Genomic DNA, 25,662 nt, shown 5'->3' with positions numbered 1-25,662 from the left:
AGAAAGCATTACAAAATTTCCGCTCGGGGATAAAGTATTTCTGATTCGACCAATTAAAACATATAATTTATTTAGAAAATAATGCCGTCAAATTCCGTTCTTGTCACTGCAGATCTGCCGTAGCTTGACCGAGCTTGTGACATGCAAGCAGACGGCTCGCGACGTCAGAACCCCAGGCCCCACACTGAATTCTGGGTAGTAGGGCAGCTAAAATAAGAAGAAGAAGCCTCCGCCATTTCCGCGTCAGAGCATATAACTGTAGATTTATATAATAATAATATCAATTAATAAGCGGACAGATTGAAGCCTGTTTGTGTGTTATTTGCTGCAGAGGGAGAGCAGCGCGCGGCTCCGATGGCGGCCGACCGGCGCGAGGACAAAGGTATGCTGCTCTGTTCTCCTCTGTCTTTTGTTTGTTATTTGATCGTGACTGGTTAGCTTTCAAGCTAACAAAGAAGCGACTCGTCAACACGTTATGGCTTACTTAGCATGCTAGCTAACGTCTCTGGCAGCGTTTCACATGTTTTGAATACAGTGTTTGGTGCTTGTGCTGGGTGTTAATGTTAGCTTTGTGGTGGCTAACGCCGGTGGCTGGTATGTGTGACCCATTGAAGTGTATAGAACTAGAAATGCACACGAGAAATTGGGAGTCGTCGCAGAGGGACTCGTACTGGCCCGTTCCTTTAAAACTGGAAGTGAAGGATTTCACGGTTGAGTGACGTCACAGCCGAGTTGTCGATGTTCCATTGAAACGGTCGGGAAAGCAGCCAGGGATAGCGTGTTGCTCTAGCCTAGTCTCGCAGTGCCAGCCGTAGTTGATATCTACGTCTGGGAACACAACTCTTGAAAAGTGGCCCCCCAAGCCAAAAAAGAAGATGCGCGACAGACATGAATTGACCAACCAGGGACCTCGTGGGCGGTGCATTCGGAATGTGTGCATCAGGTAAATCGACCCCGGGTGAACTGCAACAACTGCAACAGACGTCCTTGAGAGCATCATCTGGCACACTTTCTGTAACACAGCATTGCTCTACTGCTGCATGGCATGCCCTTACCTTACACCACATTTTCAACCCATCACCCAGCAATAAAGACTCAGTAGAAATATAGCACTTAAAGCATTGTATGTTTGTTAGGCTACCTGACATAAAATACTGTCTGTGAATTAGGGTTGGCATGATGGACGATGGCATCGACCATCGTGAGCCGAGCCCCATCGACCTCTGAGCCTTCTACATCGGATCATCGTGATTAATTATCTGTTCGAATTAAAATTTCGCCCTTTTAAGTAGGGCTGACCCAAATAAATTGACTCTTCGGAGCTTCAATCGTTGCCATGTTAATTGACGCTCAAATCAGCATCAACACTTTATTGTTGTTGTTTTCCCCCCTCTTCTCTCCATATGCACACAGCCAACTAACGTGGGGTGTAGCTTCGTGAGACAGTCTCTAGTTTCCTGGCTGGGCGGGGTCCTTCGGGCCAACACTGTTTTTAACACGGGGAACTCACACCGGCACTTGCCGTGAGCACAAATGCACCCAACAGCCAGTAGCCACACAGACGGTGAGCGGTGGTCGATGGAGCTGTTGTAAACATGAAACTTAGTACACTTCTTTAAACCCAGTGTGAGTAACGTTACAAGTGCAGACCTGCCAACCTGCAAGCATTTTGCGTAGCAGGCACGCAATTTGACACCCAAGTACGCTGGTACGATGTGTCACTTGAAACTACGGCAAAAGCCGTTGATGCCTGTAAATTCAATTGTGCACGTGCAGTACTAAAGTCTAACAGCAAATGGCAGCAGCTATGGGCAGCAGCGTCTTGCCTGCAGAAAAGCAAACAAAAAAGAGCTCGACCAATCACAGCACCGGGATTAACGTTCCCCTTGCCCAAAGCGGAAGGAGGAAGATTTTGTTATTCATGCCTCATGTTTGCATGGATCTATGCATGTTTGTATGGTTCTCACTCTGGCTCGGGGTGGCTGCTTCCTCAAACAAGGATATTTCTGTTTACTCCTTTTCAAAGGTAATCAAAAGTTGAAATTGGAAATTTAATTAACCCAAATTAACATTTGCCCAACGTAGCGTAATTTGCAAGTTAACGTTAGCTTGTCTTCACCAGTCATGTCGTTTTTAAAGGAGAATTCTTTTTTTTTTACACCCCAGAACTTATTTCCAGCTTTAAATTATGTTTAAGTCACCCTGACAACTTCGGTTTGATTAGCATCAGCTGAAACTATAATCAGCTTGAACTGCGACCTGATATCAGGTATATAACGAGGAAAACGGGGCATGTGAAATGCCTGTATTTATGTCTTGTGAATAGCTTATTTTACGACACAAAGCGGGTCATATTTTTATTATATGAGAGATAACGAGATTAGAAGGATCTGACGTACCGGTGTGGCACAGCCTGCTCTGTTTGATCTGACGTACCGGTGTGGCCCAGGATCTGGTGATACAGCGACGTAGCACGGCGCCGCATAAGAGTAATGTTTGGAAGTATTTTGAGAAACACCACTAAATGACTGCAGTGCAAGATATGTAAAGTTAAACTTACAAAACATAGACATACTAGTTTGATGCTTAACTACGTGCGCATAAAGCACAAGGAGAACGTCAACGGGGCTGATGAAAAACAGTTTTGCATTTCCTGGTTTGCTAGCGGTAACAAACGCTGTTGTTGTGATGCCGTCAGGGCAGAGAAGATTTCCCAGCTCGTCACGAAAATGGTGGCTGGAGGAGATATGCTCATATCTCCTTATTGTGGAGCCGGAGTAGGCTACAAGCCACCATCAGAGAAGAACAGCTACGAGGGTGGAGAATAACTGTGTGTGTGGGGGGGGGGGGGGTGCAGGCGGTGTTAAACAAGCGCACCCTATGCCCAGTTCAGAGAAGTGGGAGGAGGGAGTAGAAATCGATTGTTTTGTGAAAGAAAGAACTTCACATTCTTTCCTGTTTTCAACTCAATGTGAGTAACGTTACAAGTCTTCAACTGTAAATTCAACTCACCTGTTTCCATGAAGTCGCTCCACTGCATAGGCTGCTGAGATAGAAAAACGTGTTTCTATCCCTCTGTTAGGTTCCAAACAGCCCAGCCCACACAAATCTAACGTTATCCGCCAATAATTCTGTCCATTGTCTGCCAGCTTGTTGAATTCAACACACACGTTGTGGGTCAGGATCTGTAGCGTCCACGTTATTTGTTTTGCACCTTTCAACATGGGTGGTGATGTAGTGAGTGATAGCCTACTCCTTCAGTCGCCTGCCTCTGTGCTGTAGTAAACGTGCATTGCAGTGGTGCAGCCAAACGGGATCGCAGCGACTTTATAAATTAATCGTCCGCAGGTGAGAGCAATCCCCCCAGTACTACCCCCCTGGCCCCCTCCATCGTCTATCGCCAATCTCTAATGACCACGATTGGACAATATTTTCCTATCGTAGGGATGATTAAGCAGCCCTAGGTGATTACTAATTGGGATATAGGGAGACATTTCCTCAGCACTGTAAATGTGTGATTACTAATCAGGATATCCACCTTATTTTTGTGAGGCCCCGCTGTAAAATAATTCTGGGAGCAATATCCGGTCTAGAACATGAGCAGCTGTGTGTTTACGCTGGCTTGACGCTGCCTGGATAGTACTCTGCACTGCAGCCCATGACTGCAGCGCGTGCCTCCTCGCATCGCATTTCCTTGTCGAACTCCGACGTTAAAATTTTGCTCGTCACAAAATAACACTCTGAATGTAGCCTAATGATGTTATCTATCACAACCGCTAACCTGTTGCTCGTTGAACAAGTCGGCATTTATCAGCTCAGCTGCACCGTTTACAGACGGGTACATTAGACGGGCTGTGTTGTGTCAAGCTAGACGTAACGGGGGACAGCAGAAGGAAGCAGCACCCATGGTGCATCATTGGCCGCCAAAAATAAGGTGGATAGGGAGACATGTCCTCAGCATTGTAAAGGTGTGATTGAAATTGGCCTGTTTCCTGTTTGCAGAGGGGGAGCTGAATGTTTTGGAAGACATTTTGACCGAAGCCCCCGACCAGGATGATGACCTGTACATCCCAGAGAGCGAGCGTGACACTGGGGACAAAAAAGGTACTATTACATTACTATCACTGTGCTACTACTGTTACTATTACTGGTGCTTAGGGATGGGTACCGTAGGTTCTAAATTGGTTGTTGCACAGATGCAAAGGTATTTCCTGGCCACCTTTGCCAGCAGGGAAAACCTTGGTTCATTGGCATTCCACCAGACTAAAGGATCCTCCTCTCTATTGATGGCGGTCTCTTGGGCATAGATTGTAATCTAACTTTTCATGGAGACTTGTAGTGCGCCCTGCTTTTTTCTTGAATAAACTTGCCAAAGTTATCTTTTTCCGTAGAAATCACCTAGCACCTGTTCTCCTTCCATCTCTCTGTACAGGAACTAAGAGGAAGAGCGAGGGCTCTGCGAGCCAGGACCTGAAGAGGCTCCGCCCCTCTGCTCACACTGCAGGATCCTCAGGCCACGCCCCCTCACGGCCTCTCAGTAAGAGAGGCCCGCCCCCTCAGCACGCCTCAAAGAGAGGCCCGCCCCCTCCTGAGCACGCCTCAAAGAGAGGCCCGCCCCCTCCTCTGCACGCCTCATCGGGCAGCAAGAAGTCTGCATCTCGCGGCCGCCAGCCATCCAGCAGCTACCGGGGGGAGGAACTACGGCATTATGAGGAGCGCAAGGCACGGAGGGGGGGCGGCGCCCACGAGCCTGCCAAGAGGGGCGGGGTCAGCGAGGACAGCCGGAGACGAGAGGGCGACCGTGGGATGGACGGCATGACAGAGGTGAGCCGGCTAAAGGTCCCATTTAATGTCAAAAAGGATTTCCTTGCTTCTTAGATTTTTTTTTTCTGATTTCCCCCCCATTTTCTCCCCACTTGTACTGGCCCAATTTTTCCACCTGCTGCCCCGGTCGCTGCTCCACCCTCTGCCGATCTGGGGAGAGCCGTAGACTAGCAACATGCTTCCTCCGACACGTGCAGTTGCCAGCCACTCTTTCAGAGTGAACATTGTCTGTCTCCCACCAGAAACTCCAACGTGACGAGCGGCGAGTGAGCCCCTCCCCCAATGACGACAACCAATCAGAGGAGGAGGACGCGGCTGCGGGGGGCGGGGCCGAGTACGGTTCGGATCAGGAAACGGGAAGCTCCTCCGCCGCCGGCGAAGAGGAGGAAGAGGAGGAGGAAGAGGAGGAGGGCATGGAGGAGGAGGAAGAGGTATGACCCTGTAACTACTTGATCTGAGTCACGCATATGCACTGCCGCTGACTTGCTGCCGATGTGAGTCATGGTTTACGGCACAACCGGCATTTAGCTGTATTTAGCTAATGTACCATTTATTTTTGCATAATTTTTATACTGTGAAGTACTGCACCTTTTATAATGAGAAACTGTACTTTTTGTATTTTAAAAAAGGAGAAGGAGGAAGACGAGGAGGAAGAGGAGGTGGAGGAGGAAGAAGAGGAGGAGGAGGAGTATGAGCGGCGTGGGGGCGGGGCTAATGAGGTTGGAGGATATGACACGCGCAGCGAGGCGGGTGACTCTCGCTCCGCCTCCTCCGTCAGCTTCTCTGATGACTCTGCACGCTCAGGCTCTGCCTCCAATGCTTCAGGTAGACACAAAGCTTTCTACAGTTTGTTTTCAAATGCTTTTGTTATCCCCCATAATATATATACATGTGTGTATATATATATATATATATATATATATATATATATATATATACAGTACATTATTTTTAATTCAGTCCCCCCCATAACTTTTTCTCTCTCTCAAAATCTTTATTTTATATTCTTTGTAATTCAGTCCCATCCCCCCATGTTTTTTTTTCTTTTCAAAAATATGTTTTTCTGTTTTTGTCTGAAGGTATTATTTATTGGAGGTTTCACTTCATGTTTTCTCTCTGTAATCATGTTTTTTTTCTTTGCTTTTATTTTTACAGGCTCTGAGAAAAAGCGGGAGAAGCTGTCATCTTCGGTCCGAGCCGTTCGCAAAGGCATGGAGAGTAAGCAGATGTTTTTATTTCGATAGATTTCACACTGTAATATACTGGGAAACGATCCTGTTCTCACGAACAGTTACAATTTTTCAATGCAATTTAAATGAAATGTGGTAAAATGAGTGGAGAGAGAAATGTAGAGAGTTGAAGTGATTCAGATCATATTAACAGTTTTAAATTTTTTATATTTTCAATGCAGGTTTAAATAGAGATTAAGGAGATGCTTTTAACTGGTGAGTCAGCAAATGACTCCACGTGAACAGCTGATTTTTATTTATTCTTATGTTAAAAAAAAATCTCCCTCAGAAAATCCACCTCAACCGCTGGGCTAAAGCAAAATCTCCTACAATGGCCCTACTTTTCTGTCAATTGGTTAAAGCAGGGGTTCCCAAATTTAGGAATGTCGCGGCCCACTTTGGAATCTGAAAATCTTCCGGGGCCCACCCAACCCTTTAATCACCCAACCCTTTAATCACTCAACCCAATCAATAAGGGTCGAGTTCTCCGCCTGCTCTGAGCTCCGGCTACATGGACCAGACAGACAGACGCATTTCTGTTAGCAAAACAAATTCATTATTGTTGTTATTTTCATAAGATTTGTTGATGGTAAAGCATTCAAAACAACAGCCTGGTCCTTTAACGCAGATACAAATTTGACCATGTCTTCTCTTGTTGTTGTGTTCCTCACAGACCAGACCAGTAAACTGCGTTTCATCCTGCGAGACGCACGCTTCTTTTTAATCAAGAGCAACAACCACGAGAATGTCTCATTGGCTAAAGCTAAGGTACCACCAATGACTATAATATACACTGTGTATGTGAATATGTGCATGTCAATCATCCACGGTAAATAATATGGACAAAGCCTACCGTTGTTTGTTGAAGCCCAGTGTAGTCTGTCGGCATCTTGGGGTTCTTGCGCAGCTCACGCGAGATGGGAGGTTTCTGAGAGCCGCAGCTCCTTCTGCTATAGACCAAATCAGCGGGATGTTTACATTTACTTCCGGGTACCCCTGAGGTCCACACATTATAATGGCGGTGGACGGCACAAACTGACGTGTTGAAGACAAAAACAGACAAAGAAGACAAAAATGGTTCGTCCGTGTTGTGTTGTTGTTTAATATCATTCATAACAACACTTTCACTAACGACCAGACTAGCTAATTTACCTGTTGGACCAGACCAGAGTAGACTTGACGCTAAATTAAATTAACGTGGCGTCAGTAGCTCTGTTTGTAACGTTAACGTAACCTCGCGTCACCAGGCTCTTCTACGTTAATGAGTCTGCAAAACAGCGAGTTTGACAGACAAACAAACGTTATTAGCTAGCTAACACTACATAAAACAAACACAGAAGAAAGGCTAGATACGTCGGACAAGCATGTTTACCAACCGTTTAACCAATTAAATTGAAAGTAGTCGGCCGAAAACAACGAGAGGGTTTGACAGCATTTATTTGACAACACGCACATTTAAACCTGCCGCCTTCCCCAAGTGGTACCCGGAAGTAAATTTGTTTACATGGTGACGTCACGGTGATTTGGTCTATAGAGGGTATGCACACCCACTGGAACACGCCCCCTCAATCGGGAATGAGTGTCAAAATGAGTGTCAAGTTCCTCCCTGAGCAGCAGGTGTCAGTTATCTAGGCTGATTACTGCATTCAAGCTCAGTCTTGCTGTGACTCAGTGGGCGTGACCCCACAGTGACTTCTGCCTCTGTGACATCACATGCATACCCTCTATTGGTCCGTGATCGGCGAGCTGCGCGATCACTGGACAGGCGACCTGTCAATCACACCTAAAACATAGTCTATCATCTATCTGACAGGGGAGTTATCTAAAAATTCACCGTACAGTTGTTTTGAAAGGTGAAATTAGCTATATAGGCCAAAACCGTGTTTTTCAGTCCATTCTGTAAACATGCTTAATCACTGTTACAAAGTCGGGCACATGGAGGTGAACGGGAATGACTCTTTTGGGTCCAGCCTCAAGTGGCCATTTGAGGAACTACAGCTTTCAGGATCACTTCCTCTGTCAACCCCAAGCTAGCCCACTGATGAGACCAGCATCACTGATGATGTCACAGTGGGACAGGGATTTATAACATCACTGATGATGTCACAGTGGGATTTATGACATCACGGAGGATGTCACAGTAGGATTTATGACATCACTGATGATGTCACAGTGGGATTTATCACATCACAGTGGGACAGAGAAACAAACAAACAGAGCCCCAGCTCCATTTATATATTGATGCATATTTAATGATATATTGCCAAATTTGCATTAAAAAAATTAGGACAAAGTGTAATAAACAGTTGAGATGTATCTGAGCCAGGTCCTAGACTCATGGCTAGGACCTGGCTTCACTTGTATTGGAAGTAAGGACGCTCCTAAACCCCAGTGTGCTATATGTGCAACAACATAATGTGTGATAGTGGGTTCTCAGCCCTCACTGGCATGACAACTACAGGCACAAACTGTGTTGAAAATTATTTGAGACTGAAACTCTCTCCCATTCAACCCAAAATTGCAGTTATGTGTGTCAAGTAAAGCACACCCGTCTGTGGTGAAAAGTCACTTTTTCCCTTTTTTTCATAATTTTATGATGAAATGTCACGTGTTGTCAGGGATGCAAACTAGTCACATTTAGGTGACAGTCAACTGTTTTTAATCCCAAAATAAGATTTGAGTTGTTTTGTTTCTGCCCTAATGTGTGTGTGTGTGTGTCTGTCACCCTTTTTTATCTCATGAGTCTGCATCCCTGTGTTATGAGAGGGCTATTTACAAGGCTGAATTGAATGAAGAGCCAACTTTTTCATATTTTATTTATAACTTTTCCAGATAAGTAATTCATATTGTGCTTGAGGTAATGTCCACGTCACTTGTTATGAGAGGACCTTTTATGAGGCGTGTGCTGTGGTCCACTCTGCCTGTCAATGAGAAGAAGCTGACTGATGTGTTTTAAATGTGCTGTCTCTCAGGGCGTGTGGTCCACTCTGCCTGTCAATGAGAAGAAGCTGACTGATGTGTTTAAATGTGCTGTCTCTCAGGGCGTGTGGTCCACTCTGCCTGTCAATGAGAAGAAGCTGACTGATGTGTTTTAAATGTGCTGTCTCTCAGGGCGTGTGGTCCACTCTGCCTGTCAATGAGAAGAAGCTGACTGATGTGTTTAAATGTGCTGTCTCTCAGGGCGTGTGGTCCACTCTGCCTGTCAATGAGAAGAAGCTGACTGATGTGTTTAAATGTGCTGTCTCTCAGGGCGTGTGGTCCACTCTGCCTGTCAATGAGAAGAAGCTGACTGATGTGTTTAAATGTGCTCTCTGTCTCTCAGGGCGTGTGGTCCACTCTGCCTGTCAATGAGAAGAAGCTGACTGATGTGTTTAAATGTGCTGTCTGTCTCTCAGGGCGTGTGGTCCACTCTGCCTGTCAATGAGAAGAAGCTGACTGATGTGTTTAAATGTGCTGTCTGTCTCTCTCAGGGCGTGTGGTCCACTCTGCCTGTCAATGAGAAGAAGCTGACTGATGTGTTTAAATGTGCTGTCTGTCTCTCTCAGGGCGTGTGGTCCACTCTGCCTGTCAACGAGAAGAAGCTGAACGCGGCATTCCGCTCGGCCCGCAGCGTGGTCCTCGTCTTCTCTGTGCGAGAGAGTGGCAAGTTCCAAGGTACAATATACAATCTAGACGTTTTTTGCGGAATTGTGTTGCTAGGATACAGTTTGAAACCTAGCTTATTTCCTGTCAGTTATTATGCCTCTGTAGCATGGCTTGGAGGCATTATGGTTTCAGGTTGTCCGTCCGATTCTCATTAACGCGATATCTCAGGAACGCCTTGATGGAATTGCTTCAAATTTGGCTCAAACGTCCACTTGGACTCAAGGATGAACTGATGAGATTTTGGTGGTCTTTTCTTGCACAGCACCACCTACTGGCAACACAAAAAGCGGTTTATCTTGAGAACCGTTCATCCGATAGACCCTTCTCACGGGGGCCATTTTGTGTCGAAAAGGCAGGGTAAACACAGGTGCAAGCAAAACACTAATGAGGGTTTCCAACTTCCATGATTGGAATTTGGAAACCCTCATTAGTGTTTTGCTTGCACCTGTGTTTACCCTGCCTTTTCGACACAAAATGGCCCCCGTGAAAAGGGTCTATCGACTTCAAACTTTGGGAGTGTGCTGCTGGGAACACGAGACAGTGCTGAATTTCTTGCAATTTTACATAGCGCCACCTCCTGGCAACACAAAAAGCAGTTTATCTCAAGAAACATTAGTCCGATTGACTTCAAACTTGCGGAGTGTGCTTGCTGGAGTGCGGTGCTGCATTTCATGCAATTTGGACTTATGCATAGTCATAGTGCCACCTACTGGCAACAAAAAGCGGTTTATCTCGACCATTCGTCCGATCGACTTCAAACTTGGCGGGTGTGTTGCTGGAACCCGAGAAATTCCAGTGGTAAACTTTGTACAATTCAACCAATAAGATCACAGCTTTCACGTATCTCCAGGACGGTCCATCCGATCGACTTCTGTATGTCTGTCCTTCGCGTATCTCGAGAACCGTTTGTTGGAGTTTGATTCCCCTTTGAGGCCTTAACTGGAATATGCACACCAATTTCCATACAAATCCCAGCAACCCAATAACAGCACTGAGTGTAGGCTAAGAAAAAAAGAAAACAAAAAAAGTTGGATATTGACACATTTTAACTTGATTTTAAATTCTCCTGGATAAGAACTTGATAGCTTGGGGACTGGCTCAACAGCCTAATCTGGCAAAACTGATCGTCTTACACAAAGTTTCACTTTTCATATCTGGCTGCTCTACTAGCATGAACCCTGGCTATACTGTTTTTTTTTGTTTTTGATTTTAAATTGAGTGTTTTCTATGTATAACATTTGATGTGTAAACGTTTTTTTTCTTTCTTTTTTGGGCCCAGGTTTTGCCCGTCTGTCATCAGAGTCACACCATGGCGGCTCCCCCATCCACTGGGTTTTACCGGCTGGCATGAATGCCAAGATGCTGGGTGGGGTCTTCAAGATCGACTGGCTCTGCAGGTAAACATAAAACTCCTGAAAAACCACAAAATGTACTGAACAATTTACTGAAAAAAGTAAAATGAAAGAACAGCAACTACAAGAGAGCATGGACAAGAGACTCTAAACCAGTGGTTCTCAAATTTTTTAAATGCAGTCCTGTAACCTCCGAAGGGTACTACATTTTTTTGCGTACCCCTGACGTAACTGTATGTCAGTGTTAATTTTGGCAGCTATTTTAGATTTAGTCTTAGTCTTGGAATGGAAACACTTAGTTTTAGTACATTTTAGTCATTTCTATCCTTGATAGTTTTCGTCTAGTTTTAGTCGACGACAACGCAAAATGTTTTAGTCCAGTTTTAGTCGACGAAAAGTCGTTACATTTTAGTCAACTTTTAGTCATTACTTCTAGTCAAAATGTTTTCTGTCTTTAAACTAATTCAATTAGGCCAATACAGGCATTGGAAATTGGAATCAAGGTTGAAAGGTTGTATCAAGTGAAATTCATAAAGCAACATTTAACTCTTAACACTTTTACTTGTGTAATATCCGGATTCCTTACCAGCTTGATAGCTCTAGCCTAGACTCTCCATCAGTGTTAATTTTGGCAGCTATTTTAGATTTAGTTTTAGACTTTAGACTAAAATGCTTATTAGTTTTAGTCACATTTTAGTCATTTGTATCCTTCATAGTTTTAATCAGTGAAAATAGGTAGTCGATGAAAAATCTTCGTCGGTTTTCGTCGACGAAATTACCACTGCTGTGAGTACCCCTGGGTGTAATGTATTTTCCCCAATCTTTTATTTGAAGATATATTCTGTCTGTAACACTGCTGTGTACACGAATATATTACTTTGGGATTAAATACTACTTTTGTAAAATTCAAGGAGCTCCCTTCTCAATTTTGTTTAGTACTTTGCCTGCTGAGCTGCCTTGGTCCACAACTCTGTGCTCCCCCAATCTTTTATACCATACACAATTTAAAAAGAGGATTAGGGCCACATGTGAAAAATGTATTTAATGTATGTAATGAGTTCTGAGTTTACGTCAGGATTCTGAGTTTAATGTCAGCATTTTGAGAAAAAAGTCCAAATTCTCAGATTAAAATCAGAAATCTGAGGGGGGGAAATGATTTTAATGTCAGAATTCGGAGAAAAAAGTTTGAATTCTTAGATTAAAGTCAGAATTCTGAGGGGGGGGGGGGTTATTTTAATGTCAGAATTCTGAGAAAAAAGTCTGAATTCTCAGATTAAAGTCAGAATTCTGAGGGGAAAAATCAGCATACTGGTACATGTGACATAATTTATGATGTCACTGATGAGGTCACTGATGATATAGGACGAATCAGCGTATCACAAAGACCCCGGAAATGCGGAACCGCAGCAGAGTTAACTAGTATGAGTTGTCCCAAACAAACATTTACCTCAAAAACTATACATCACATCGCTTATATTTTGACATTCCGAGTGAGAGCAGAAGTAGGTCAAGGGTTTGATGTATAATATACGTATGTCGTGTTAAAGTTGTGTGAACTGTCGCAGTTTTTAAAATGATGAAGTGAATTAAGTAAAAAGCACAGCCTGTTAGAGTGAGACACTCAAGGCTCGCTCCATAGGGTCCCATTATAAAATTGCCTGTAGTAAGCCTTTGGTTTGCCATCACTGATCCCTCGTATTACCGATGTTACTGAAATTTGAACATCTGGGTCTAGGGCTGTCAAAATTGCCCCAAAATCATATTTGAATATTCCCTCTAAACAAAACATATTCGTTCGAATATATTCGAATACTAAAAATGCTTTTTCTTTTTTTTAGCATGTGCGTGGCAAGGCAAACAAATACAACCATGTGTACAGAACCAAAATGAAGAAGATTGTGTCCAATGTCCAAATATGGACCTAACTGTATAAACAAAACACTGGATTCAGTTCAAGGTCCAGACATGTAAACTACACATGTAAACATCCACTGCATTCAGTTCAAGGGGAAAAGTCATTAGTTACCAAAAGTGTTGATTGGTCAGTTATGCTGACAACACGTTTTACGTTGTCTGAGCTGTCATTTAGCATTATCGATTTTGCCATTCAAGTATTTTTTATTTTTTTGAGTCAATGATGTCACATTTCATTTTTTTATTTTTTCCCCCCTTCTTCAGGCGGGAGTTACCCTTCACCAAGACAGCACACCTCGCCAACCCGTGGAACGAGCACAAGCCCGTCAAGATCGGACGCGATGGACAAGTAAGCCAAACAATATCTTGGTATTCAAAATAATATCCTTGTATATTCCTTGTATATTTGCAAATACAAGAAAATAAAAGTCTATTAATTTATAAATAAAATGAAATAAAGACAGTATAAACTAATAAAGTGATATAAAAATGAAAAACAACCCACATTGGTAACACTTTATGATAACTATACACTATTAAGCATTGGTTAAAGGTCCTATCCGTAAATTCGAACTATTACTGACACCGGTGGCCGGTGTGGGAATTGCCGAAGATATGCGGATTACCCGCAATCCCGCACTGAATTTCAGGCCCTGCCGCATCAAGATTCTCCCAGAAGTTTCTTGCCCAATGATTTCAATAACTAATATGTATCAAATCCAGCATCAAGATCCTCCCAGAAATGTCTTAACCACGTTGTTTCATCATCTTCTTCCTCTTCAGGAGATCCAGCCAGATGTGGGAGCCCAGCTCTGTGCCCTCTTCCCATTGGATGAGAGCGTGGATACGTACCAGGTGGTGCGCAAGGTCCGCCGCAAGGTCGGCCGCCACCACACACCGTCGGAGCAGCGTCCGCGCGGCCGACCGCCTCACCGTGACCCGGGAAGGTTAGCGCACAGACGACCCCCTACTACTTCTTCTGCTACTTCTACTACTGCTGCTCCTGCAACCCACGCTCGGACCACAGCGCTGCCTGCTGGATGAGGGAGACGCCGGCCAAGCAGTTTTCTCGGCTGACGCTAGCTAAAACATACGCTAGCATTTGTTTCTCTTCTTGTTGGAGTTTCCACGCAAATTCAGGGGATATCAAGAAAAATCGGGGTGGTTGTTAGCTTTTAAAGGTGGAAGATAGGAAAAAAATTCCAAGTAAAACGCAAACATTAGACTACTTGCACAAGTCCACTACTTCCTGAAATGAGTAGGGCATAGTGGTTTCCTGTCCTACACTATTGGATGAACTGATCAATCAGGTGTGCCTGATCACTGTTGTTGTGACTGCAGCAGTCAGGCACACCTGACATTAATCAGTTCATCCAATAGTGTAGGACAGGAAACCAAGATGCCCTACTCATTTCAGGAAGTAGTGGAGTTGTGCAAGTAGTCAGAAGTTTGAATTTGAAGTTATCTTGTTAAATTTGTCGCTAAAAAAAGCTTTTTCTTTGCAGGAGTTTCGCTGGGAAGTTCTATAAGTCCTCGTTTTTTTTGTTGAGGTTTTTTTGGACTGGTTTGTCAGTTTAAATAAAAACGAGGAAGATGGCAGTTCCAAAAAAAGGACAGGAAAAGTGGCTGCTTTTGCCCGGACGAGCCTCTCTCGCTGGACTCTTTGAGTTTGGGGTGGGGCAAGAGGGAGGGAAGGTCGAGCTAGAGGTGCAGTGAGTCGCCAAAAGAGAGAGAGGATGAGTGGAAAAAAGAGAGGGAGCGAGGGACTATCCATCCATACATCCTCAAATTGTCGGTCGGTTCCGGGTTTTGGATACGGCTGGACTGTCTTACGCAGTTGGCGCTTCCTGTTTGCTGCGGGGGGTAGCTGGTGAGGTGCAAGGGGCATCCCTTATGGACTCTTGGGAAGGGAAGATGGTTGGGGGGTGGGGTTGTCGGAGGTGGTGGGGCTGATCTGTTTAAGATAAAACAAAAAGAAAGAATGGACTTGCAACAACAAAAATCCCTTACATCTTTGAACTGAAAATGTGCTGCTTGCCCCTAAACGCCTCACCCCACCACCACCACTCGCCCTCTAGTGAATGAACTGAATAACCCCTTTACCCCCCTTCCACACACACACCTTTAAAAAAACTGAAAAAGTAAAGTTGCCGACGACGACGAACTGAAATTTTCAAAAAAGTGGCAGATTTTCTCTATGAACTGATGATTGTGTGTGTGGTGGTAGTGATTTGGGGGTTGTAGGTGAGGGAATGCCCTCCCTTCTTTTCCCGAAATGGACTGAGCAGAAAGAGGAAAAAAGGAAAATGGGGGCAAGTGCCGTTACAACCAAAAAAACGGGGTGGGGGAAATACGACCTGCCTACCACAGTTTGTTTCTGTAAAAAGACTGATTGGTGGGGAGGAGGGGGACGGGGCGGGGTCTGTTTGATTGACGGGACTGCATCATCATCATCACCACGTCCCCCACCCCCCTCCTCCCTCCCTTTGTTATAATTTGTCAAAGAAAGGGGAAAAACCCCTTAAGATGGACTTTGATGAGGATGATACGAACTGTTTTTTAATGCACACACAAAAATGTTTTGGTCACAAACCCCCCCCTCCCCCCCTACTGGAGAGCGGTATGTTGCCACTTTAATAGGCTTCTTATTTAAAATTTTATTGAAGTTGTGTTAAGTTTTGTTTGACAATTTCCAGGATTAAGCTAGCGGGAAGTTGTGAAGACCGTTGTCGGGTTATTGTAAAAAAATATATATAGGGTGGTAAGTACAGAAAAACATTTATTAAATGTAGTCTTTGAAATGTTATTTGAAATATTAAAAATTATCGGATTTGTTTTGGAAAATATAATAAATAGAATAGACATAGAGAATATTATATATATTCTAAGTATTTTCCATAAAAATAGGCAGTCGAGGACAGAAATACATTTTAACATTAAGGGATATCATTGAAAACTATTTTTAGAATATTTCTGGTAAAGATTTGGTTTTAAGACATCTAACAATTATACTACAACTTTCTAAAACATAATGGGAAGCATTGAAAATGTTAAGTTTTTCCCCATCAAAACTTGACAGAAATAACAAGGTATAGGGAAATCCTTGATGGCTGCAGTTTGTGTGTCTGTCTGTCTGTGTAAGTATTTTATATAAATATATAGAAGCTTTTCCCACAGGAATGAGGTTTTAAGAAAGTTACAGTACGAACCTAAATGCATGTTTACTATAATTGGAAATCGTATCTTTTAGACTGTAATGCAAGTGATGAAGGTTTTAAATTATTCAGATTGTTAGAAATGGGAAATTCTCAACCTTCATTCAATTGAAAACAGAAAATGTCAAAATAGTTGCGGGAAAACGCGTAGATCCTGGAATTTGAACCCAGACAAATCTAACATTTTTTTTTCTTAGATTTAACAATGGTCAGAAATGCTAACCCTGAGAATGTCATGATGTGTATTGGAGTTCCAAACCCCCACATTTTGGGGTATTTTGGTTTGTATTTGTGTCTTATTTTCACACCTGTTTATGTAGGCGTCGACCCGAGGAATACGACATCCACGGCAGGAAGCGGCCCCGCGTGGAATACCCGCCAGAATTCAACCAACGACCAGGTCAATATCGGGATTTGGAGCTTTTACTTGGGAATTTTTATTTTGTTTGGATGGACACCAGAATTCACTTTTTTTTTACCATCTTCAGTTGCTATTTAGAATACGATGATACTGCAAAAGTGGTTCAAAACATTTGCAGCAGGAGTTCCAGTTTGCCTGAAGTGCCTGGAAAGGTAAAATAAAGAAAGTGCATTTTTCCACTTTCAAGGAGTTTCCAGGTCATGTAATTCGCAGCAGAGGTTCAAATGACCTTGAAAATCCTGGAAAGGTTGTGCATTTTTATTAAACCATTAAGGACTTTCCAGTCACGTTCCAGGTCAGGTTTTATTTGATTTGGCTGCTTAGTCCCCAGAATTTCCATAAGTGTTATTTTAACAATGCCGTTTCTTCGTGAGTTTGTTTCTTAGGAAACCAGAGTTTAAAAAAAATTGCACTTGAGAAGGTTTTTTGATCTCAAGATTTTGTGATTCTGGGCCCTGGACAATATTAGCATTTGGAACTTTGTGTGTATGTTTTCTTTTGTTTTTAGACCAGAGAATACACACAATTTTGTCACCTAACTTGAGTTTGAAAGTGAGAAAAATCACCTTTCAAAACCTTTCCAGACCTTTTGAGGACTTTCCAGGTTGTGTATGGGATTTTTTTTCTTGATTAGATCCCAATTTTACCACTTAAATAAGTGAAAAGAACTAATTTGACAATTTTTTCTTGTCTTGGAGTCCTTGAATCAAGAAACACCTTGAAAGTCGTTGAAAAGTCAAAATTTGGTATTTGATGTAATTAGTTGATAAGCACTCTAACATGACAACTTCAAGAAAGACAAACTCTTGAAGGTTTTTAGAATTTTTGGTCTCCCTAGAGAAAATAACATGGTTTTCTTAAAGACAAAGTTAGTCTGAAGATTTGATTTATGTTTATTAATAATTAATAAAGTAGTGAATCTAAAGCTAAAAACAATGTTGCCTTTGAAGTTGGCAGCAATTTTTATAGAATGATTTAAATCCATCTGTCTAAACATTTGGTTAGATATAAAATCAACTTTTTAAGATTTGGTTTGCAGATTGTTTACTTTAGTTCTGTTTTTAGTTTATTTTTATTTTTTATTCTACACGGTTTGTACGGGTGTTTTTCCTGTAAAGTGTTGAATGTGTATTTAGATTATGTATTTATATTAGTAATTACTATTATTCATTATTCAAATTATATATTTGTTTATTTAATTTATTTCTTACATTGTCTATTTTTTCTTTAATTTATTTAAACAATGTTTGTTTTTCTTTAGAAACAACAAAGTATTGTGAAAGAAGCAAATTCAAGCTATTCGAAAATCGGTCTACCACAAATTCAGAGGTGGTGTGAATGTGGCTCAGCCAATCGGAGCCAAGGGTTTTTTCTTCTATCGTTTCCTCACCGTTTCTATATATATATATATATATATATATATATATATATATATATATATATATATATATACATATACATATACATATCTATTGTCATTTCCCCCCCACAGGTTTCATCCAAGATCTTCGTAACCAGCCTGTAGACAGGTAAAAGACTGCTAGTGCGCTGCTAGCTCTTCCTAGTTTCCCGAAAGTACAAAGGAAATTTAAACCGTTGCAACCTTTCATACAAAATTGAGTACACTGCACCAACTTCTGCAAGAATTTCAATTTCAGTAATTTACAAAAACTTTGTAAAAGAAGTTTGATAAACTGAGAACCTTTTTTTCTTTTTTTACAAGCACACTGTGCAGACCCACAACGTGTCTTTAATTCTCTTCACTGAAGCATTGCAACCGTCAAATTACTTAATTCCACCAACATTACCTATATACCACAAGATTACATTCCCTACTGTTAAAGTTTGTATGGAAGCCAAGACATGTTATGGTTTGCAAATCCCTGTTGCCAACTGTGGAATGTTAAGTTTCACTTTTGTTTTCACAACGGGAGCCTGGATTGAGTTCAGTGCTGCTGGTTGACAGACATGACATGATGCCACATCAGAAGCATTAGAGATTGATTTCAGAGATATGATTTGCGTTATCTCCATTCACTCCAATGGACCAGTTTTTTTTTACCTCGTGATAGTAAGGTTTTGGATTAAGCAGCGCTGTAGAGTTGCAGGAGAATGCAGTTGTGATTTACTTGGAAAGGGTAAGACGTTTAAAGAATCAAATTGTATATTATCATCAGCTTTATTTTATGCATTCAAATGGACTGCCATGTACTTCCTGGAACTATCCTTAAAGGTCCACTATAGGTTGATGCTAGAATGGAGCCTATGGAATGGGGCTACGTGAGTCATGTGACGAGCAAGAATTTTGGACTTCCGTTGGTGCGACTCACTGATTCACTGACTGACTGACTGATACGCCGACTGACTAACTGAATCACTAACTGACTGGGGGGGGGGGGGGGGGGGGGTTAGAAAATTGTGTCCATTTTAAAGTAAAATGCTTCAATCTGGTGCACTTTGAGAGCAAAATTAAGAGGCTAGATCTATAAAGAACTACAGACATATTAGATTAGCACACTCATACCGGACATTTGTTGCTTAACATGCAGGCAATCTGAGTAATGTTCAGGAATTCACTGCATGTTTAGAAATGGATACTGACTCACTGACTGACGGCCTGACCTGCATTTGCCTTGTGATGCCCTCATCTCAGAAAAGTCATAACTAAAACATTTTCCATGAAATTCAGGAAATTACAAAAATCTTTGTACAAGAAAGAGGGTTCAAGGAATGTGTTAAATTATGAGATGACTTTCTTAATTTTTTTACACGGGAAAAGTTATCACAAGTTAAATGTTTATCAATATATTACAATTTTGTTGTCGTTTCACAGGCGATTCTCTGGCGTCCGAAGAGATGTTTTCCTGAATGGGGTGAGTGGAACCTTAAGTGTGTGCATTAGCATGTTAAGCTGCCTTTACATATTTAGAGATCTTCTCTTCTCACCACGAGGTAGAGCGACGAGCATGGTCAATATTGGTTGCGCTCAAGAAAGGTCAGTGGTAATCGAGGAGAAACAATTAGAACTTTGACCTCAGAGCACAGTGGCAAATTCGAGTGGTGCGCAACGCCAAGGGTTGCACTGCCGCATAGTTGGGAGGCACCACTCTCCCCATAGGAGAACAGCAGCACAGTGGGCACAGAGTTGTTTTACCAGGGATTATGTGTGGGGGGCTTTAGGGTTGCTTTTTCTAAACTGTCACTTTCTCTGTATTTTCAGTCCTATAACGACTATATGAGGGACTATCATCATGGTGTTGGCCCCCCTGCGCCTTGGCAAGCTTTGGTATGATCAGATTTTTATTTATTTATTAAAATGTTTTTGGTAGGTACACACTGATATGATGAACCCGAACAATATACAATAAGGACGATTCTACATATCGTTGCTGTCGGGGCGAAAACTCAAATCTCCAAAAGAGTAGCTTTTCAGGAAGTAAAAAAAAACATGTCTTCCCTGAATTACCTGAATAAGCTCAAATGATGATGTTTATGTTATCAGTCTGAGTTGGAGGCACTCTCTCCCAGCCGAGCAGCCGCGCATTCTCCCTTCTGGAGCACACAGGCCGGGGGGGGGGCGCGGAACAGCAGCAACGGAGTTCCCACTCTCCCATGGCCGAGAGAGGGGCTCTATCATGGGATGAGAAGAAGCTCACTAACGTAAACATTATTCTCATCAGAAACCACTTCCAATTTGCATAGTTTAAACAAGTTTGCAGCCTAGGGATAACTCGAAAACATTTGATTGATCTATTTACATCAGAGGAAGCCAGGATTAAACAAAACGATATCAGAAATACACAGCGCGTCTGCCGTGTCTTTTTTCCGGGTATAGTGTCCTGCCTGGGGGGGTACAGACGGAGGTAGGGGAGGAATTTTGAGGTTTGAGTGACAGATTGAGGGCGAATGATGTTCCGAGAAATACTCACAAGATCGTTTTAATGCTTTTCCATTGGTTACATTTTGTAAAACCCACACAGACGTGAAGGGTGGCCAGTGACATTGATTTATGACAAAAAATAAAACCCGCCCCGACAGCGACTCTCTCTCTCTCTATATATATATATATCCTCCCCCGTGCTCCCCCCGCCCGCTCTACTCACCATCGGCAGAAAAAAAAATATTATTTCCAGCTGTTTATAAACAAAGACCCGTCATGTCTAGAAAGGTAAAACCAGAAAATATCCCGCTCTGGCTAGCCGGACATGGTCCAGACTTCATGTTTAGAAGTGGCTATGGTCTCCTGAGTGTGCTCTACAAATTAGCAAATTGGACCATATAGATTTTTTGCTCAGTTCAATGTTACTTTTTTTTTAAAAGTTTAATTGCTTAATATTTTTATTTTTTAATCCATTGTCTCTTGCTCTCCCCCCAGGCGCCGTACCCGGGCGTGGAGCAGCCGCCCCACCACCACCCACCATACTACCACCATCACCACCACCACCACCCGCCCCCACCCCCACAGGCCCCCTACCACCACCACCAGCCCCACCTGCCCCCGCAACACCTACCCAACGCACCCAACCCACAACGCTACAGGGACAAACGGCCCACACGCACCTTCGCCTCGAGTCCGGTGTGCTCACTTTACACAAGTTAACATAGACTTCCATGCATTTTAGAGTTACTCATAACTCATCAATTTTACAATGCATTATAAGCTTAGTGTGTGTGTGTGTGTGTGTGGGGGGGGGGGGGTCCTTGGTAGAGGGTGCTTTCAGGCCTTGTTGATGAGTGATGGCAGTTGGGAAGAAGCTGTTCTTGTAACGAGCGGTCACGGCGAACAGACCGTTTGACTTGAATTACTTAGGTGTACATTATCAGAAAATAATGGACACCTTGCAGCCAATCAGAATCAAGTTTTCATCCAGACCATGGTATGAATAAACCTTAATAGAGTTTGTACTGTATACAAAGACGTGGCCTATATTTATAATATTTTTTATTTTTATTCCACACCTTCACTCAGTGTTGTAGTCGAGTCCTGGACTCGTGACTCAACTTGGACTTGATCACCGATTGCCTTGGACTCGGAAGTTGGAGATGAGGACTTTGACTTTTTTTTTAATAGGCCCTAATAATTTGGCATAAGATATTTATAGCTATATTAATACTGTGACATTATTCAATCTGGTGCAAGGGCAGGAACATGTGTTCCACCATGTCCGGTAACTTCGGACTCAGGGAATGGGGACTCGACTCGTACTTGTCTTTGGTAGTCTCACGTAGTCAGACCCAACGTCTTACGTCAGCACGCTTCCAGTGACGGAGGTTCTGAATCACAAGTCAGCATTTCCGGGTTTTGCTGGAGGAATTGCTACGGTAAAATCTGATTGGCTGCATCGTTCAAAATCTACCGCCCCATGAGTTGCGTCACACAGAGCCATAGAGATAAGCTCCAATAGAACCTTTTTTTTTTTTTACCTCACAATAGTGCCCGGAAGTAAGGTTCTGGATTAAGCAGTGCTGTAGAGTCGCAGCAGAATGGACTGTTTGTGATGTACTTTGAAAGGGTAAGACGTTTAAAGTCTAACTAAACCTGTCTCTCTGTGTCTGTCTCTATCTCATGCAGCATGACTACGACATGCGTGTGGACGACTTCCTGCGCCGCACACAGGCGGTGGTGAGCAGCCGGCGAGAGCGCGATCGCCAGCGAGAGAGAGAGCGAGGGGCGCCACGTGACGGACGAACGAGGGAGAGAGAGAGAGAGCGAGGCAGGGACAGAGAGAGGGATCGAGAGAGGGAGAAGGAGAGGGGGAGGTACCGCAGGTGAAAGGGGGTGGAGTCACACTCCTGGGATGATGTAACAGCTGTTTCCTTTTTTCTGTCAAATGTAACTAAACAAAACCGAATGTCAAGCTTGTGGAGGGCTTTGATTTTGAAAACCCTGCTTGTTTTTGTCCATATTTTATATATATATATGTGTGTATATATATATATATATGTATATATATACATGTATATATACATATATATATATATATATATATGTATGTATTATGTATATATATATAATGGGATCATTGTGGAGAATTGTTAGCCAATAGAAATTAAATTGTGAAATGTCATACAATAGTGCTACATTTTAATTTTCTGCTGTTATGTTTACAAAATAAAAACACGGAAGAGTAATTTTGGTCAATTTTTGAGTCTTAAAACTTGTTTTTCGCAGGCCTTGAAAATATTTGAAAGTTTCTGAAAATTATTGAAGGAATCAATCACTTAACTTAACAAAAGTTATGAGATGTGGTTGGGTGTTGCACACACAAATGTAGATATTCATTTTCAGGTGAACTTCTCCTGTAACCTTTTTAAAACCTGTCTGAGGTAAAATGGGCTGCTGAATTTTGGAAACCATTGTAGTATAGATTTTTTTTAAATAATTTTTATACCTCCTTAGATAACACTGCTGCCAGGGGGAAAAAAGCGAACAAAACATCCAACTTTGGTCTTTTTCTTCATTTATGCAGTGAGTTTTATGACCCATAGGACATAGAAACATGTTAAACTCCCATTGTACAATCTCAAAAACACGAGAATCAATGAAAAGATATTGTTATACGGCGTATACCGTACTATGTGGGTGTGACCGCAGTCCCTCTCCCAGCCAAACTATCTCAGGACCTCTGCAGGCACTCAGGCTCGACGTTGGGTTGTATTCTCACGGCTGTAACAGTCGTCCACCTGTACGACTGGTTGTGGTTCACTGTTCATCTCATTCAAATTGCTCATTGGTTTACACTTTAGATTAGGGGATCATTTATAACAGGTGAGGAACACTTCATTTCTTAAAGGTTTATAGCTTACTTACAACACATTTGTGATATGTTAAAGGGATACACCACTTTTTGGGAAGTTTAGCTCATTTGCCACATCCCCCCAACATAACCAAGATACACCATGCCTTACCGGCACTGTCCGCTCAGTTCACAGTGAGCTACAGTCGTGAAGTTAGTAATTATTGCCATAGAATGGAGGCTAATGGTACAGCTGTTAAAAATCTGCCAAAACATACATCTCACGGCGCCAAAATACATGTGCTTCAGGTACTCCCCACACGATGAAATGTTAATCCAAAATGCACATAATCTGTCTTTGGAAGGAAAAGAGGTTGGCGGCCATGTTTGGAAAGTAGTGCCGGCTACCTCTTTTCCTTCCAAAAAGACCAATTATGTGCATTTTGGATTAATATTTCATTATGTGGTGAGTACCCGAAGCACAACATGTATTTTGGCACAGTGAGATGTGTGTTTTGGCAGATTTTTAACAGCTGTACCATTAGCCTCCATTCTATGGCGATAATTACTAACTTCACGACTGTAGCTCACTGTAAACTGAGCGGACAGTGCCGGTAAGGCATGGTGTATCTTGGTTAAGGTGCTCTTATACTCAAGCAAAGCTCCGTGGGGTGGGGCCCCGCGAGTCTCCGTGCAGACCTCGCGCTGGGGCAGATGCCATTATACTCAGAAAGTGATCAGCATGTATTGTACAATGGTGAGAACAGCCCGTGAAAAGTCGCAATGAAACGCTATTATGTGCAGTACTGAGTGCGCTTTCACTCTCAAACGACCGCACATCAGCACATGAAGGAATCAAATCACCAAACTTGTTTTTACTGAAAGCCGTTTTACTTCTCAGCCCTGATAGCCTACTCTGTGCTGCTTTTAATCTCTCTCAATAATGCTCTCAACACAACACATTTACTTGGTGAAATTACTAAAAACGAACAGTTGCAAATCAAAGTTTATAGCCTACCACATGGGTCAAGAAATGTGGCGAAAACACAGCTCAGTGTTTAGGGTTCAGTGGCTTGAAAGCGGACATGTTTGGAGAGAAGCCGTGCGCTGCTCGCGCTGTTAGAAAAAAAATCATGCACAAGGCGAGCACCAGACGGAGCTAGCGAATAACCACGCCCAACAAATTTACGTAATTTGACGCGCCCGGCCCTCGCTCCACCCCCGCGCCCTTCACGGCAGGGTGAGCATAATTCAGCCTTTATGTGGGGGCAAATGAGCTACACTTCCAAAAAAGTGGTGTATCCCTTTAACATAGCATTTATTAATAATCTACAAATGTATATTGTTTTGTAAATGGTTAGTTAATTAACTAAAGGCTTATAAATCACTTCCGACTGAATGTAATTATAAAGTATTACCAAACGTTATTTAAAAACTTTTTTGGGGTACTTTGTCAAAGAATATAAAATATCTTCAGTGTTTACAACGGGTGGAGGAAGTGCTGCATGGTTCTGATGGCTTATATGACAGGTGCTCTTTACTGGGGCAGGTAAGAGTACAATTTTTATTTATTTATTTAGGGACAATACATATTGTTGAACATTTTCAAATTATACATTCTTGTGTGATTTTGATGATACTGAACTTATAGCCTCAGCCAGGAAGGATGACATCACTGACGACATCATCATTAGGTAATTAAGGCAATTGCCCAATTAAAAAATCCAGCTCCATCAGGTCACTCTTTACACTTCCAGCCGGTCAAAATTCTTGAAACAAGCAAGCAAACAAACATTGCCCACTTGCTCCCTTTTAATATAAGATACCAATATACCAAACATGGAAATGATGCCATCAAAATGACATCAATGTAATGACCAGTAAAATCTTTAAATTGGAAGCCTTACCTACAAAACACCTGGAGAAAGTAATAAAATGCATGCTTTTTATAAATAGCTGGAGGCCCAAAAGCATTTTTTGGGCTTCATAATGGGGGGAGGGGTCTTTAAAATTGACAATGCACAAAAAAAAATCTAAATCTACAGTATCAGACTCAATGTTGGTGCTAATAGAGGTGGGCCTCATTTGTGGTTATTATCCCCATAGAAAAATCCCATTGACTTTGAGATGAGGGAATCGGAAGTGCACCGACTTCTGGGTTGGCCTACAAAAATGCGTCATCCCTCCCTGTGGTACTCTATTCCCGTTCCTATAAAATTCAACTTTGTAATAACACTATTACCGTAATTATTTATTTTGTTTTCAAATTTGACATTTGGAAAACACCAATCCTAAACTACGCTCATTCAAGGAACCCCCCCCCCC

The 25,662-nt window shown here is 42.5% G+C and overlaps 1 protein-coding gene across 1 annotated transcript; it reads left to right on the top strand.

The window, feature by feature from the left end:
* Positions 1 to 208: 208 nt before the first annotated feature.
* On the top strand, positions 209 to 22,717 carry ythdc1 (YTH N6-methyladenosine RNA binding protein C1). The gene is made up of 17 exons (XM_083641509.1): positions 209 to 382; positions 4,003 to 4,104; positions 4,433 to 4,824; positions 5,067 to 5,255; positions 5,454 to 5,649; positions 5,980 to 6,042; positions 6,727 to 6,821; positions 9,599 to 9,707; positions 10,978 to 11,095; positions 13,229 to 13,313; positions 13,748 to 13,911; positions 16,500 to 16,579; positions 18,093 to 18,129; positions 19,434 to 19,473; positions 19,821 to 19,886; positions 20,976 to 21,176; positions 22,173 to 22,717. Exons 1-17 carry the CDS (start codon positions 355 to 357, stop codon positions 22,371 to 22,373), a joined length of 2,166 nt encoding a protein of 721 aa, XP_083497635.1. The 5' UTR covers positions 209 to 354; the 3' UTR covers positions 22,374 to 22,717.
* Positions 22,718 to 25,662: the final 2,945 nt, after the last annotated feature.

The sequence above is a fragment of the Poromitra crassiceps genome, assembly GCF_964638095.1.
Source record: "Poromitra crassiceps genome assembly, chromosome: 8".
Taxonomy (NCBI): Eukaryota; Metazoa; Chordata; class Actinopteri; order Beryciformes; family Melamphaidae; genus Poromitra; species Poromitra crassiceps.
This window is presented reverse-complemented; position numbering and strand designations above follow the sequence as displayed.

What these genes read in the sequence shown, in the direction of transcription:
- ythdc1 (XM_083641509.1), top strand. Translation starts at nt 355, where the DNA reads ATGGCGGCCGACCGGCGCGAGGACAAAG. An exon ending in CTCTGCCTCCAATGCTTCAG is followed by an intron (nt 5,650 to 5,979) that starts GTAGACACAAAG and finishes TTATTTTTACAG; the next exon opens with GCTCTGAGAAAAAGCGGGAG. An exon ending in AAGATCGACTGGCTCTGCAG is followed by an intron (nt 11,096 to 13,228) that starts GTAAACATAAAA and finishes CCCCTTCTTCAG; the next exon opens with GCGGGAGTTACCCTTCACCA.